Source organism: Marmota monax, unplaced genomic scaffold (assembly GCF_021218885.2).
Source record: "Marmota monax isolate L192 unplaced genomic scaffold, Marmota_monax_Labrador192_F-V1.1 WCK01_AAM20220418_F8-fsc00001, whole genome shotgun sequence".
In the NCBI taxonomy this organism is placed as follows: domain Eukaryota; kingdom Metazoa; phylum Chordata; class Mammalia; order Rodentia; family Sciuridae; genus Marmota; species Marmota monax.
The window spans coordinates 11389246-11405414 of NW_026693777.1; the positions used below are offsets into that span (position 1 = coordinate 11389246).

Consider the following 16169-nt stretch of genomic DNA (forward strand, 5'->3'; position numbering starts at 1 on the left):
ATGCTAGTTACAAAATTTGCCACTTTATTACTAATATACTAAAAGTAATCAATCTCATTACTCACTTCATCTGAATTACAATAAATTTCTATGCAATTTTATTGGCACAGGTACAATTTTAACTACTATGATAGACTTGCCTTGAAAATAAACTAACAGAAGCTCTAACTAAAGAAATACACTTTTCCTGGTAAAACTGCTCATTATGCAATGTTTTCATTCTTACAATGATATGGACCTAAGATCTCTTGTTCTAAGAATACAAAAAATATAAAAAAGCCAAACCTTTAGAATCCTACCTGTAACAAGAAAGCTGCATCTCCCGGCTCCAGCTTCATTTATGATGCTACAGTTATAAACCCCATAGTTTTCATTGGAAAGACTCTTCACTGGGTATTCTGTGTATTCCTGAGAGTCAAACTGACCCGTCCGTAATAACTTATTGCCCAAGCGCCACTCATAGGTCAGCACCCGGATTGGATAGGCTCTCAGTACCCTGCAGCTCATGGTGACACTTCGGTCCTGTCCTTGCCGGATTTCCAGAAATGCTGGTTCCACAGCAGGGGGATCTGTAGAAAAGATATATTAAAATAGATGAGTCTTGCAATAAGCCATTCATATTGGCTATTCTTATTATGATAAGCTATTCTTAAGAATATAGTCTGTAAAGAAGGAGGATAAGAGGTGGGTGGAGAACATATTTAGGCCCAGGAAATTTGGCTAGGGCTGGGCAATGTGATTTGCTGAGTATGGGCAGTGAATAAGCCTCATTGCTTTACAAAAGCATTTGCAGGTGAAACAAGCAGAGTTATTTATTTTTTTCTTTCTGTTTTCCAGAAAAATAAATTGTCATGACTATTTATACTGCCAGCCGCCAAATGTTGTTCTTGATATGAAATGCAGAATAAAGCTGTGGCTTCAAACTATTATAAGCATTTGTGAATTCTAATTATTCCTCTGTGAGGCATAGTCCATGGGCTTCTGGATACTCATTATTTAATAAAGTAGGCAACACAATTATATACATTTATTTTCTAAATCATTTGTTATGATATTATGTATAAGTCATAATATTCATATGTAAATCTTAAGCAAACTTTGAAAATCATACCACAAGTGGAGATGGTTTTCAGCCCATTGCAAGGCTCATTTAGCTGGTGTAGTTGTGATTTGTTTTTTCAAGTAATTAAAATTTGCTACATTAAGTACCTGGTTTTTTTTGATGCTAAGATTTCTAATATTTAAATTGCATCCATTTAAAGTATACAAAATACACTTCTTTTATTATTTAAAGTATAAAAAATAGTCCTTGTCTTAAAAATCTTAATTATCATAATAAATTAAACTTATTTCCTGAGTTGTAATGATGTGATTCTCTCATTCTATGAAACTCTCTACAATCACTAAGGGGTACATTTCACAACATAATTTCCTCTTTTTTTTTTTTTTTTTTTTTGGTACCAGGCATTAAACTCAGGGGCATTCCACCACTGAGTCACATCCCCAGCCCTATTTTATATTTTATTTAGAGGGTCTCACTGAGTTGCTTGGTGCCTCACTTTTGCTGAGGCTGGCTTTGAACTCATGATCCTCCTGCCTCAGTCTCCTCAGTCCCTGGGATTACAGGGATGCACCACCATGCTTGGCTCAAAATTCCCTCCTTAATTAGATGTACATGCCTCTCCTGTGAGTTATGTTGTATAAAATCTGTACAACTGTATTCAATGGGCCTTACTTCAAAATTCTAAAAGGTTTTAAGACTACAACATTATGAGTGCCTAATATAATCTTCTTTACATGTTATTTCATCTGTTTTTTCTTTATTTGTTTTAAGTAATATTGGCATCACTTCTAATTTTCAATCTTGGACTTATCTTTTTTACTACTTTCAGTAGATGATTTTAATATGCCTTATTTGTTTCAATATTATCCATTCTCTCAATTTTTTTTCTTTAAGACTTTTTTCAAAAAGTGCTAAGAATTTTTCAAAAAATGTGCAAGAAAAAACAAAAACAAACAAAAAACTCCTGCCTTCACATACTTCGTGACAACACAGAAGGCAGACATTTAAAAAACATATACAATTTAATTATGAAAAAATTCCAGGTAGAAAGTAATGAAGAAGTGAATGATATCGTGAGGACTAACTAAGCAAGAAATTTTAAGAAAGGGGATATTTAAGCTGTGTCTTCCATATACACAGGACGTAGTCAGATAGGTACTCAATAAGAGAGGGCTTTCCTGATAGAGCAGTAGGTGCTTGAGTAGGTAGGGGGAAGGGAGGGAATTTCAGAAAAATGCAAGTGGAGTAGCATAGTAGATGCACAAAAGACCATGAGGGCTTGGAAGGAAATAACCAAGGAGAGGCAGAGAGTCTAAGGATCTTGAGTGTCATGCTATGGAGTTTTGAGTTTTATCCTGTTTGTATTGGTGAAACTAAAAAAAATAAATAAATAAAAGATATACAGGATAAAATTATTATTACTGATGTTTGTGTTAGCTTTTCATCACTATAATCAAAATACCTGACATAAGCCATTTAAGAAGAAAAGATTTATTTTTGCTCACAGTTTCACAGTATTCAGTCCATGATTGGCAGACTTTAAGGCAAAAACATCATGGTGGAAGGGCATGGCAGAGGATAAAGGGGACAGAGAGTAATGGTGAAGGGAAGAGAGAGGGACAAAGGGAAAGGGGAGGGAGAGAGAGAGGGAGTGGGTGTGGGGGAAAGAGGGAGAGAGAAAGAGAAGGGGAGGAAAGGGACAGATATAGTCCAAGGCCATATCCCCAATGACCTATTTCCTCCAGCTACATGTCACCTGACTTTGGTTTTCACCCAGTAGTTTATTCAAATTATTAATCCATCAAATTAATTTACTGATGGGATTACATCATTTATAATGTGATTATTCACCTTTGAACACTACTGATTTACTGCACGCAGCATCTTTTAAGGGGACCTTCCAGATTTTAACCATATTATTGTTGTTACTGTCATTTCTATTTTAGGAAAAATGCTGTAACAGATAGGAAAAACATAAACCACAGGGGGAAGAGAAGTTACACAGAAAATACCACCATTGGTGAAAGCCTGAACTAAGGTGAAGTCAGTGGGACAATAAATGGTACCTTAGGCAAGGAGGTAGACAATGCTGTCAGTATATAATGCTTTCCAACAAAGAGTGGGGAAAAGGACAGGCAATTTGGGGTATGGTGAACATCTTGACTCTGTACATATGAGTCACACAGTAGGAAAACCCAGTAAGCAAAGAGCTGCATCATTTTTAAACATTCTGGTCGTATTTGATTATCTTTTTGCTTTTGATTTTTTAACTTAACTGAATTTGGTCAGAAAGAAAAAAGTACATTGTTTTCAATCCTCCAAATTTGTTGACATTTGCTATAGGTAAATATATACTAGATTTTTTTTTCCCCAGTATGATTCCAAAAAAGAAACAGCATCAGTTTTGGAATGTGACTAGGATTTGGGGGATCAAATCTGATAAGCAAGTTATCCAGATCCTCTACAGAGGTGTTCATTTTTGCCTACTGATTCTAGTTGGATTAACATAGATGAAAGTGTTAAAATCTCCTAAAAGGTATTAGTTATTTTAAAATTTCTTCCTGTAGTTCCATCTCTTTGCTGCTTTATTTATTTCTAGGTTGTGCTATTAAGGACATGCAAATTAAAAATTGCATGAAATGAAGATTTCAACACTATAAACCAATCTTTATTCTTTATTTTTTAAAAGTCTATTTTGCCTAATGTTACCCAGGCATTTATTTAATTAGTATTTTCATATTGTATTCTTCCATGTTTTATTAGTATGCCCTCAGTATCCCTATATATTACAAGCATCTCTTTTGAACAGCATGTGCTTGTGTTATTATTTCAAGAGAGTTTGACAATCATTTTATTTTTACCCACAGTACTTAGCATTTACATTTACTATAATAGTGGACATAGCTGGATACAAATGCACCTTCTTATTTTTTGTTTTCTATTTTTTTCTGATGTTAATTTTTCATTGCCTTCTTTTAGATCAATGGATTAGATTATTATCCCTAAATTTGTTACTACTATTTGAGAATTTTATCTACTGTTTCTATTATGTCGATTGTTATAAAAATTGCAAAATCCATATACAGGTTTTCTAAAAAACTTCAGTTGATATTCTTACCACATTTATGGACAAAACAATCTGAGGTTACTTTGTTCCTTTGACTCTCATCCTGACATAAGTTATGGGGTCAAAGATTTTGATTCTCTTCTTTTTAAAATTCCTATTATACATTATCATTTTTCTACCTGAAATGTTTAAATTTATGTAGTCATATGGTAGCTTATTTGCTTTTCATTTCTTCTTTCATTATCAACATTCCATCTGTGGTCACTTTCCTTATTTCTGAAGTAATCATTTAGAAATCTCTATCATATCTTTAGTGAACTCTCAATCTTGATTTCTAAAATATATTATAAAATATATATTTAATTGTATTATTAAAATATTTCCCCAGGCATATAGTGTCATAGGTCAGCAGTTATTTTCTTTAAGCACATCAATAATATAATCTATTTTCAGTTGGCCTTATTTCTGTGGAGGGGTCAGCCCAAATTCTTACATTATGAAGTGAAAATATTTTTCTCTTCAAGTAACCTTCAAAATATCTTTGCCATTGGTATTCCACAGCTTCCATACAATAATTTTAGGCACAATTTTCTTTTTACTTATAGGTTTGAGATGTATTGGGCTTCTTAAATTTATTTATTTAAAATGGTGTCTTTCTTTGAAGAAACTGTAGAAAATTCTCATCATTAGCTCTTCAAACAACTAGTCTGCTTGCTGCCTTCTTTAAAACCTTACTTGATCCTTTTTATCTTCCATACTTTTTAACCTCTCTTCCAAGTTTTTCATTTTTTTATTTGCTCTGTACTAAATTATTAATAAATTTTTCTGCACAGATTTTTTTTTTTGTACTGGGGTTTTAACCAAAGGACACTTTACAACTGAACTATATCCTTAGTCCTTTATATATTTTTTTTGTTCTGAGACAGGGTCTCACTAACTTGCTGAGGTTGGCTTCTGACTTTTGTTCCTCATGCCTCAGCCTTCTGAGTTGTTGGAATGAAAGGTATACACCAGCATGTCCAGCAGTTCATTAATTCTTTCTACAACTCTGTTTAATTTGCTTACCTCATTCATTGTGTTTTTAATTCCAATAACATAGATTTAACTTACAAATTTTCTGCATAGTTCTTTTGTACACCTGCTATACCTCTTTTCTACAGAGAATGAATATCCTCATTCTCTATAAATATAGTCAAGCTTAGCTTTTATGTCATTAAACAAAGTAGTTGTTTTGTTTTATACAATGTGATAATGACAAATGAAGTTTGAGAGTGTTTTCCTGCTGGTTTTCTCTCAAAGTTCATTGCTTCTGTGAGTTCTTGGTTAATTTTTACTCTTTGTTGTTGATTGTCCTTCAACTTTGATGCTGAAAATGTTTCTTCTTCATCCAATGAAGATTTGCATCCATGGGTAACTAATAGCATTGCTGCCTAGGATCACAATAATCTAAATTCCTGGCTCAAGGCTTTTTTATACATTCATATGACATGAATTTGAGTTAAAAATGCACCCAAGTGCCAGCTAGTAATAATAATTTCAAGTATTAATTTCCATATTATTGTCAACTTCCTTACATCAAACTTGCAAGTTTCTTTTACTCCCTTGAGAGTGGAAATGTGTGGACTGTGTTTACTTAAGCTTTAATCTTGTCATGTAGATGCCACCTTTGAATTCCAGCTGCTTGGGAAAAGCGATTACCAGTAGGACCCTCCCACAGTCAATACCATGGGGTTGGATTTGTGCCCACAGATGTCATAAAAATAGAACCTAAAAATTTCCAGGTCTGCAAAATTGAATTGAAGATTCATTAGGGTCAAAGTAGCATCACTGTACTGTTTTCACTTAAATTTAACAAGTTTTTTTTTTTAAATAAGCATTATAAGGATTTTAATAATATTTACAAAAATTTTTCCCAGCATTCTCATTTGTTTCTCCTGGAAAGACTTTGTAGACTGTCTTATTTTTTATATGCTCAGAAACACATCTTATGCAAGTAGAAATATGGATCATAAGAAAAGGCTTACTGCAAGTAAGAGTTTTACTGAGAGCATAAAACCAAATATCAAATTTGGATATGCTATTGAATATAATTGCTTATACAGTAACAGTAAAATAAAAGCTACTAATGGAGAATAAATTTAAAAAATCAGAGAGAAATGGGGATCCAGAAATGCATGTTATAAAAATTAAAGAAGCTATGTGTTTCAAAGAATATGCAGTGATCTAAAATATCAGATTTAGCAAGAAACAAATTAAGAACCAATATATCTAACATGTACATTTTTGAGAAGCTGAATACCAAAACTAACTGTATTGAAAGCATTTTCTGTGAAGCATATATAATATTGCTATGTAAGTTTGGGGCATATGAGGATGGACACTAGAGATAAGTAATAACTGTTATTCAAGAACACTACAATTAGAAAACAATTATTTCTATTGAGTCTATCTTTCAAATACATGAAAAGATCAGGTATTTCTCTCCTTCTCTACTACTTCTACCACTGTCTATCACATAGACTACTATGGATATTCTGCAATACCCTACTGTTTTTCTTGTTATTGTTTTTGTTTTCCTTTTGAGATAGGGTCTCTCTATGTTGTCTAGACTGGGTTGGAACTCCTCAGCTTCCGAAATCCTCCTGCCTCACCATTCGAATAGCTGGAATGACAGGTGTGTGCCATCACACATAGCTCCTGCTAAAAGGCCAACATGTTTCTCTTTAGCCTTTTCTTAATCTTAGATAGGTGTTATGGTTTAGGAATTAGATGTTTCTGTAAAACTCATGTGTGAGACAATGCAAGAGCATTCAGAAGTGAAATGATTGGATTGTAAGAGCCTTAACCCAATCAGTGGATTAGTTTTCTGACAGAGATTAATTGAGTGAAACCAGTGAGGCTGTGGCTGAAGGAGGTGGGCATTGGAACTGTGCCCTTGTGTTACGTATTTTGTATCTGACCAGTGGAATCTTGCTCTCTGCTCCCTGAACATCATGTAAGCCTCTTCTATTCACAATAATGTTCTACCCTGAGCAATGGAGCCAGCTGTCTATGGACTAAGATCTCTGGAACCATAAACCTTCAAATAAAATTTTCCTCCTCTAAAATTGTTACTACTAGTCAAGTCTTAGTCAGCCATCGAAGAAGCTAACTAAAACAGTAGGCAGATGGCCTTTTGAAAGAGAAATCTTCTCATAATATTTTCTTTCTCAAAACACTCTATTGACTCACCCTTGCTTGTTAATCAGGTGTAGAAGGACTTATAAATTCTGGCTCTTATTCTCAACCATCGTCATGTTGATCATTATGTTCCAGACACATGGGTTTTCTTCCTATGCTACAAAACAAGGCCTTTCAACAAGACTCTAGACATTTGGCTTTCTTTATTCTGCCTGAGATGTTCTTTCCTTTGCTCTTTCAATGGTTGGCTCATTCTCATTTCTTTGATTTTACCTCTTCAGAAAGCCCATCTCTAATGAAGAGTTAATAAACTATCTCCCTTACATTTAAATGTTAAAAATCACTGTACATATTCCTGAATATAATTTCCAGTTTTCCTGTCTTGTTTTTGTAATCTCCACTATGAAACAACTAAATATCTTCATTCATTGCTTCAGCCCAGAAATCCATCAGTGTATCTGGTATTATAGTTGATGCAAACTATTACTGATTGAGTAAATGAATGCATTAATGATATAAAGGAGTAAAGATATCCAGAATATCTCCAAAGTTGCTCCTATGGTGAAGTGAGGTATATGTCCACTTCATTAAATCTGGATGGGGTCTGTAAATTCATTAACCAGAATATGGCAGAATTGAGCCTGTACCAATTTCTGAGCTCAGAACAGTAGAGACTGTGAGTTCCACTTCTTAGCTTTTGAAACACCCACTCAACAAAGCCTGACCTATGTTCATAAACACAACTATTCTATTGTCGAGACCATGAGAAGTAGACCTGAGATTAGATAGAGAAGAAAAGAGCAAGGTTAAGCTTAGCCTTCCAGCTGTCCCCACTATCATTCCAGATGTGTGAAACCATTTTGGTCTTTCAGACCAGACTAGTCACCCACTAAATTCCACCGAGTGATCCAGCTAATACCAAGGTTACTTGAAGAAAAGAGCAGCCCAGGCAAACTGTTCAAATGCTTGACTGAATAGAAATCAGAGAATCAGATTTTTTAAAAAAATGTGTTTTTAAGCTTCTAGAATTGGAAATTTTTGTTATACACCAAGAACTAATTGAAACATGTATCTTTTATACATCAAAAAATCAGTACTTTGATATTATGGGTGGAGATCCAGTATAGTGAGGTAAAAGGACAAGGTGACAAGACATTGAGAAGCACAGCCAAGCAGGTTCTGGAAAGAAAGAATTCAGAAGGAAACTAATGGGGTGAGTCATAGACTCAGATTTCACAGACTGAATCACTGGGAAAACTCGAAAACTGGAAAAGCAATCACATTTAGAATCTGGTAGTCTGGAAGCCAGAAAGTTTCCATCAATGAACAGGATTTTGTTGGAATTTTATATTTCAGAGGTAGGAAATTTTGAGTGATTACAAGAGGAAAGGTATGGCCATTGGAATGAAATGCTAAGGTGAAGTGAAAATTAGTAATGATAGAGTTAAATGCAGATAACTTAAGTCAATCACATTTGCTCTCAAATTATATTTGTATTTGTAGCAAAACTAAAAGTGTTTGTAACTGCTTATCTTTCTTCTGAATTTTTTAAGTGGCAGCATAATTAGTTTTACAGGGATATATCCTAAAATATATGTTTACTTTTTCAATGAATGATAATCTGTGAGAATTCTTTGAATGTATTTGACCTATTAGATTATTTCAAATAATGATTTTTCAGACACTATCTAGTGAATGTGTCATTTGTCTACACCTAGAAGACAGCCTATTCAATTATTTATGGCCATACGGATGTCCAATAACATTGAGTTAAAATTCTTCAAATATAGTGTGTTTGCAAAACGACTAATAGAGTCTGAGTTGGAAAGCATGCCTAAATTAAAGTAATCATTTATTCTATTTAAAAGGCTGTACAAACTACTTGGATTTCGAGATTTTGCTAACCTCAAAAGGCTAGAGGATGTGAAACTGAGTGCACTCATTAGAGTCCAATCAAGTCTGCCTATGGAAAATTTCTCCTGATGTAAGGTTCACTTTTAGCGTGCTGGCTATTAATGAGCTCAACATTTCATTCTTTGAAATACCTAGTGAAAAGGACCAACCTTTGCAGTCATGATTAAATGTATAACTCGAACACTTTGGATTATGATGAAAGAAAGCTCCAGATACTGAAAGATATTAGAGTTCACTATTCTCATAGAATCCATTTTTCACATGGTATAAATTATTCAGTATAGTTTATTATGAAATATTTTATATTAAGAAAATTAAATAAATAAAAATATTATCCAAAAAGCCACTTCAACATAAAATGCTTAAGAATAGGAATACTTAAATAAATAGGTGTTAGGATTTTAGTCAATTAAATGATTCTTAAAATACACTTTATGGAATATATTCATTTTTATTAAAAATTTCTATTTCAAAAGTCAGTTTTTCACTATGCATAACCTGAAGAATAATGATTCAAATTGAATTGCATTTATTGATAATGAATGTTTACTGAATGCAAGGCATTTGTTAAGACATTCACATAGATCATATCTTTTAAGTGGCACAGTTTTATAGAAGAGACTGAAAAACAGAGAGGTTAAACAAAGTCACACATCTAAAACTTTGCAAAGTAAGGTTGAAACAAGGCAATATGATTCCAGAATGTGTACTCTTAATAACAACTTATGCTTTACTATGTACAGCATATGCTATATAAATTTTTTTAATGATACTTGTCTATTTAAAAAAAACAAAAAAAAACTACTTATGCTTTACTATGTTTCATAATTTAGCCATTCCCCTCAAAGAGGGCTTTGAAAATCTTGCCCTATTGGTTATTTAGTCAATTAAAATAGAGTTTGGACTATTCACAGTACCATTTAGAATTCAACAATTTGTATAAGTAAAAAAAAATGGAAATCATGCTTTGAGGGAAGCAAAAAATAATTATAAAAAAACTGTTAGGTTAAAGAAAAAATACTGTTAATGTATTTCTAACCACATTCAAATTATAGTTTATGTAGCAAAGTACTCCCTGTGAATGCATTTATGTATTACCCCTGTTTAAATGTATATGGACATGCAGAATATTAGGTGTCTGGAGGTAAAAGTGTGAACTTTTAAAGTTATTAAGGACTTCAATTGGAATAAAGCCATTAAGTAACAAGTGCTCAAAATTAATTCTAAACTTAACATTTTCTTTTCTTATATGTTCAAGATATCTGGCAAATGTTCTGAATGGGGTCGGGGGTTCTTCTAATGTTTGAATACATATACAGATGTCTAATTTATTTGGAAAGAATAATTCATAAAAACAGTAAATTATTGGGACAAATATGTCAGTGTTTTTTCTTAATAGGTGGATCAGAGATCAGTTCATGTGTTTTTTTGGTATTACATATCAATAAGCTTTTGCCCTTCTTTCTTGAAAACAATTGCTCATTTCAGATAAGACCCAGAATCATAAGCAAAATAATATAGTTTTGATTTAAAGTATAATAAAAAATACCTAAACAAGAAAAACCTTAAAAAGTAATATTAAATTAGTTTTAAGTCTTTAAGCACCTGTAAGAAGACAGACCTTAAACATGCATTGGGGGTTGGGGCTATAGCTCAGTGGCAGAACTCTTGCCTAGCATGTGTGAAGCACTGGGTTTGATCCTCAGCACCACATAAAATAAACAAATAAAGGCATTCTGTCCATTCACAACTACAAAAAAACTATTTTTTTAAATGATAACTTGTTTACTAAAAACAAACAAACAAAACATGCATTGGACTGTCTTCAATCCTGTCACTTAAGAGTTAAAAGTGAAGACTGCCCACCTATATGGAGGATACCAGTTTAAGTACAGTTCTAATTACTTACCAAGTAGAAGGGACAACACTAAGCTTGCCCTTATTAGAGTCCTTTCTTCTTAAGTTTTTTTTTTTTTTTTTTTTGGTACTGTACTTGGGATTGCACCCAGGGTGTTTTACCACTGAGACAGACACATCCCCATCACTTGCTATGTTTTGTTTTGCAATGGGGTTTTGATAAATTGCATAGGGCCTGACTAAGTCCCTGAGGCTGGCTTTGAAATCACAATCCTCCTGACTCAACCTCCCTAGTTGCTAGGATTAAAGGTATGTGCCACAGGCTTCTCAAGTAATTTCTTCTCAAAAGACCACCCCCAGACACTTGTCATCTGCTGTTTTCTGGGTTTAAAGGGACAAGGAATACTGTGTTCTTAATAATTAACAAATCCAATATTTACAAGAGAAAATCCAGGAGTTAAGAGTATTAAGTCAATAGCTTAAATTATTTCATTGTCCAACAAAAATAGTATGCACTTAATATATGACAATTTATCTTTTCATGAGCACATACAGGAGCTGTAAGGGAGGTACAACCCAAAAGGACATGGAAAATCTACCCTCCTCCCCCATACCTTGCCTTATGCATCTCTCCCATTTGGCTGTCACTGAATTTCATTTTTTCTTTCTTTCTTTATTTTTGGTATCAGGGATTGAACCCAGGGGCACTAGACCACTGAGCCACAGCCCCAGTCCTATTTTGTCTTTTATTTAGAGAAAGGGACTCATTGAGTTGCTTAGTGCCTTGCTGTTGCTAAGGCGGGCTTTGAACTTGAGATGCTCCGGCCTAAGCCTCCAGAGCTGCTGGGATTACAGGCATGTGCCACCATGCTTGGCAAATTTCGTTCATTATAATTAACCAATACACATAACAAAATGTTTTCTTTAGTTTTTTTCAGGTGTTCTAGAAATTATCAATACAAAGTTAGGGATGGTCCAGAGGACCTTTAAATTTATCACTAATAAGTTACAGTGGCAAGCTGAGATTTGTGACTGCCATCTAAAGCAAGGGTTATTTTGTAACTGAGACCTTTAGCTTGTGAAATCTGTGCTGATTCCAGGTAGTTACTGTGAGAATTAAAATGGATTTTTTAATAAATCCAGTTAGAGAATCAAATAATTGATGTACAGAACACCATCTATTTGGTGTCAGAAAGAAGACAATCCCTAATGAAGTTTTAAATTAATCCCAATTTATTCTGTATAGAACATATGAAAAAGGAGTATTTGGAAGAATATATTGAGAAGTTTGTAGGATCTGGTTGAATGGATATAGAAGAAAAAGTTGATACAGGAAGGTTTTAGGGTTTATTTCACTTTCATTAATGTGGCAGCATATTTAACATACTTATTACTTTACTTAGTCCTTTCTACAACTTTAAAATATTACCATTATTTCCTTTTATTTATTTATGTTTACAAATAAAAGAAACTAAATATGAGATGTTAAATTCTCAAGCATCCCATATGTATTCCATGTGACAGATTTTAATTCTACATTTAGACCATATGATTTCAAAATCCAAAGCTACACAACCCCTAGAAAATAACTGGGAGAAAAACCACATGACCTAGGGGTTGGTGCTGGCTTTTATCTAAAACAGTAAAGGCAGGATCCATGAAACAACTGAAAATTTGTACTTATCAAAATTGAAATGTTCAGCTTTGCAAATACACTGTAAAGAAAATTAAAAGTCAGACTGAAAAGTGGGGAAAAATATTTGCCAATACATGCCATAAAGAACTTTCATCCAAAATATGGAAAGGATTCTTAAAACCCACAATAAGAAAACAAACTGATTTTTTAAAAATATACCAAAGAAGAATAAAGTGTAAAGTTTATAAAAACCAACATAGAAAAAGTAAATTCTATTATATCACTCTTAAAATATAGGCATAAATAAATAGACTAATATAATGTATCCAATGAAAAATTATTTGTGCTTTTTCTAATATTAGGACAAGAAAAAATAGGATCATATATACCAGATGTTCTATTCAAAATGAATTACATAATTATCTACATTTGAAACAGGACGTGGTCACTTTGAAATATTTATGTTTTATATTCTAAAGTTTAATGCTAAGGAATTCCTGGAAACACAGGTTTAGCAATCATCTCAATGTAAAATGTATATTTTTTTAATAAAAGTAATACGATGCATATTCATGTAAGATGGTATTTTATCCCAGGTTCTCTGCCATTTTGGGGGAAAGATTCTTTTAACATGGATCTAATTGAAACCCTCAGCTAACTCGGTCCTCTCTTTATTTGCTTAATAAGAACAAGGGCCAAACTAAAAGAAACAATCAAAATACATTCGAAATATGACTACCCATTCCAGCAGCTATTCTTAAGGTCAATCATCCATTGCTGTGCTGTTTTAATGTGTGGTCTGAGGTTTAGCATTCCTTCAAAACTGTGATGAGATAAGGAGATAGCAGCAAAATATAAACCAACATCACAGGGTACTAAGTTCAACTGATGATTTTTCTGAAGAAGTCTTTCTCTTGATAAAAACATTTTTCCTATCATATGTCTTGCACAGATTCACAGACCAGCTCCTCTAGGAAACACTGACCTTGACTCAAAGATTGAAGAGACAACTGGTAAATGTGTAGAAGAACAGGAGGTTTTATATGGGAAACACAATTATAATAACAGGCCTCACTCTGCTATGAAATAGAAAAAATGAATAGAAATTGAAAACATGCATTCCAAATATAACTATCAAAATTATGTAAGTAGTTCTAAAAAGCAAAAGGCTGTTTTGGCTAATGATGTTTAAAGCACAGAAAAACAAAGCAAAAACTAACAGCTGGGATAGATCAAAGATTTATTTCAATTTCTTTAGAACAAACATAAGATGGGAATTACATTGTAGAAATATGGAGAATCAGGTATGGACTCCATTCTGAGGCAAGAGTGAAAAGTTTAAAGTTATTGATCAAGGGAATAGTATTCTTTCATAAAAAATAATTGTACATTGGGTTTGAGAAGGAAATTAGTGAAGGTTGCTGGATCAATTATGCAACACATTCTTATTGATGAAATCAGTTTTAAAATATGGTTTGATTGGGCAGGGGATGTGGCTCAGCAGTAGAGTGCTCACCTAGCACACATGAGGCACTGGGCTCCATTCTCAGCACCACATAAAAATAAAAAATAAGGGATATTGTGTCCACCTACAACTAAAAAAAAAGTAATTAAAAGAAAATATGGTTTGATCCTCCTTACAATCTCTTAGAATTTTATTCTGTGCCCATATAACTCAATAAGCTGGACTTAACAACCAAACAAAGATGGAAACTGGAAAATTGACTGACAGAAAAAAAGTCAAACTGTATTTGAGATTAAATTTTTAGTAAAGAAGAGAGGATGCATTCAAAGAGACATAGTAAGCCTCTAAAACTTCAACCCTTTCTGTTCTTTTATTCAGCAATGTAAGGGATATTTGAGAAACTGTAAAAAGGAAGTCTTATTTCAGTTAAAATTACTCTTTCAGTTGACTTGGAGTGAACCAGGAAGTTCAATAAAGTCAAAGAACTTTCTCAGAAAATGAAATTGCAGTATCCATAATTTGCACTCGTGTATGATTTATAATTCAGGGAAAATAAAATATAACAGACTAAATTTTACAATTAAGTTTTGAATTTGGTTTATAGACCATGATGTCATGGAGCCATTCTTGTGTTTTGGAATGGATACATGCTATAAAATTTCATTTTCATAATTAAATCAACTGAAAATAAAATTGAAAATAAATTAGAATGCTTTTTTCAAGTAACATTTTAGAATTGTTTTAGGAATGAAGGAACAGGGGAAACCATCTAGTTTTTCCTTTCATACAATTAAAGATGAATCTGCAAGAAGATGGATAAGCATGCAGAAGACATAGTAACTTACTGGTGATCATGGACCCATTCTTGAAAATTTAGAAGGGTTTAGATTTTGTATTTAGTTTATGTTCAGGAGATGATAACTTAATTTCTATGTGAAAAGCATTTCCTAAGACATTGTACAGTTTGTAAAGGCATTAAGGAAAAATTTAGAAGTTTTTTTTTTCTTCTTTTTTTTAAAGATAGTTCTAATCCAGAAAATCAAATTTGAGAGGTTAGGAATACTGTGTTAAATAAGACCATATGTGGCATGTATTATCAAACTTATAGAATAAAAATTAATTCATATGTAGAAAATCAATTGTTAAATTTCTTTCTCAAAAGTCCTTTTTTTGGCTTATTTTACTAGTTATTATATAGTCCATGGCCATCATTTCTTATTTTTTGAAGGATAATTTAAGATGTTATTGAAAATGTTACAATAAAGGAGTAGAAACAAGAAAACTAAATTTCTATATTTTTTTTTCAAAAGGTTAGACAACATTAATATAATTGAGAGTGAATTGATTATGCTTTAATTAAATGTTCATAATTAGACAATCTATTTTATTTCCAATCATATTTATATGTCCAATATGATATGGTTATTTGATAATAGCCTCCATGAGGAAAATGTTGGCCTAACAAAAATATAGCTAAAATGCTGCCTTTTATACCTGAAAGGCAGTTAGTTATAACCATTTTATATGCTGATAGGTCTAATTATATCATAGAATTTTATTTAAGAAAATAGATGTCTAGTAGGACAGTGGAATATAAATTTATTTATCCTTTATAAATCAGATACAAGGATATCAGAATATATAGAAGCTTTTTTAAAAAATAAACACTTCTAAAACCACGAAAATCAAGGAAAATATAGGGATATTCAGCAAAGTTTTCTTGATTATCTTCACGGTAAAACCATGAAAGTTGATTCTCAGGCTAAAATAGGGGATAATATGTTGCTTTGGTCTCAGTGGTAAGGACTATAAAAAATGACTCCATCCCCCAAAATATGAGAGAATAAAGATTTTTTCTTTTTTTTTTTTTTTTTGCTCATAGCTTATAATTTTCTTCAAAGAGTGTTTTTATATTCAGTAGGTGTTTTGTTTCCTTTGAGGATGAAAGACTTTCTTCATGTATTTTGTATAAAATTTTCTACAAGAA

General features: G+C 32.6%; 1 protein-coding gene across 3 annotated transcripts in view; it reads right to left on the reverse strand.

The window, feature by feature from the left end:
- Positions 1–16169, reverse strand: part of Mdga2 (MAM domain containing glycosylphosphatidylinositol anchor 2) — a 790036-nt gene that overhangs the window by 123929 nt on the left and 649938 nt on the right. For all 3 annotated transcript variants that reach the window (XR_009228346.1, XR_009228345.1, XM_046461748.2), the window contains exon 9: positions 300–569. Coding sequence is in view for 1 of the 3 variants with exons in the window: in XM_046461748.2 (XP_046317704.1) it covers positions 300–569 (270 nt within the window). In the remaining 2 variants the exon portion in view is untranslated. The remainder of the gene's footprint in view (positions 1–299; positions 570–16169) is intronic.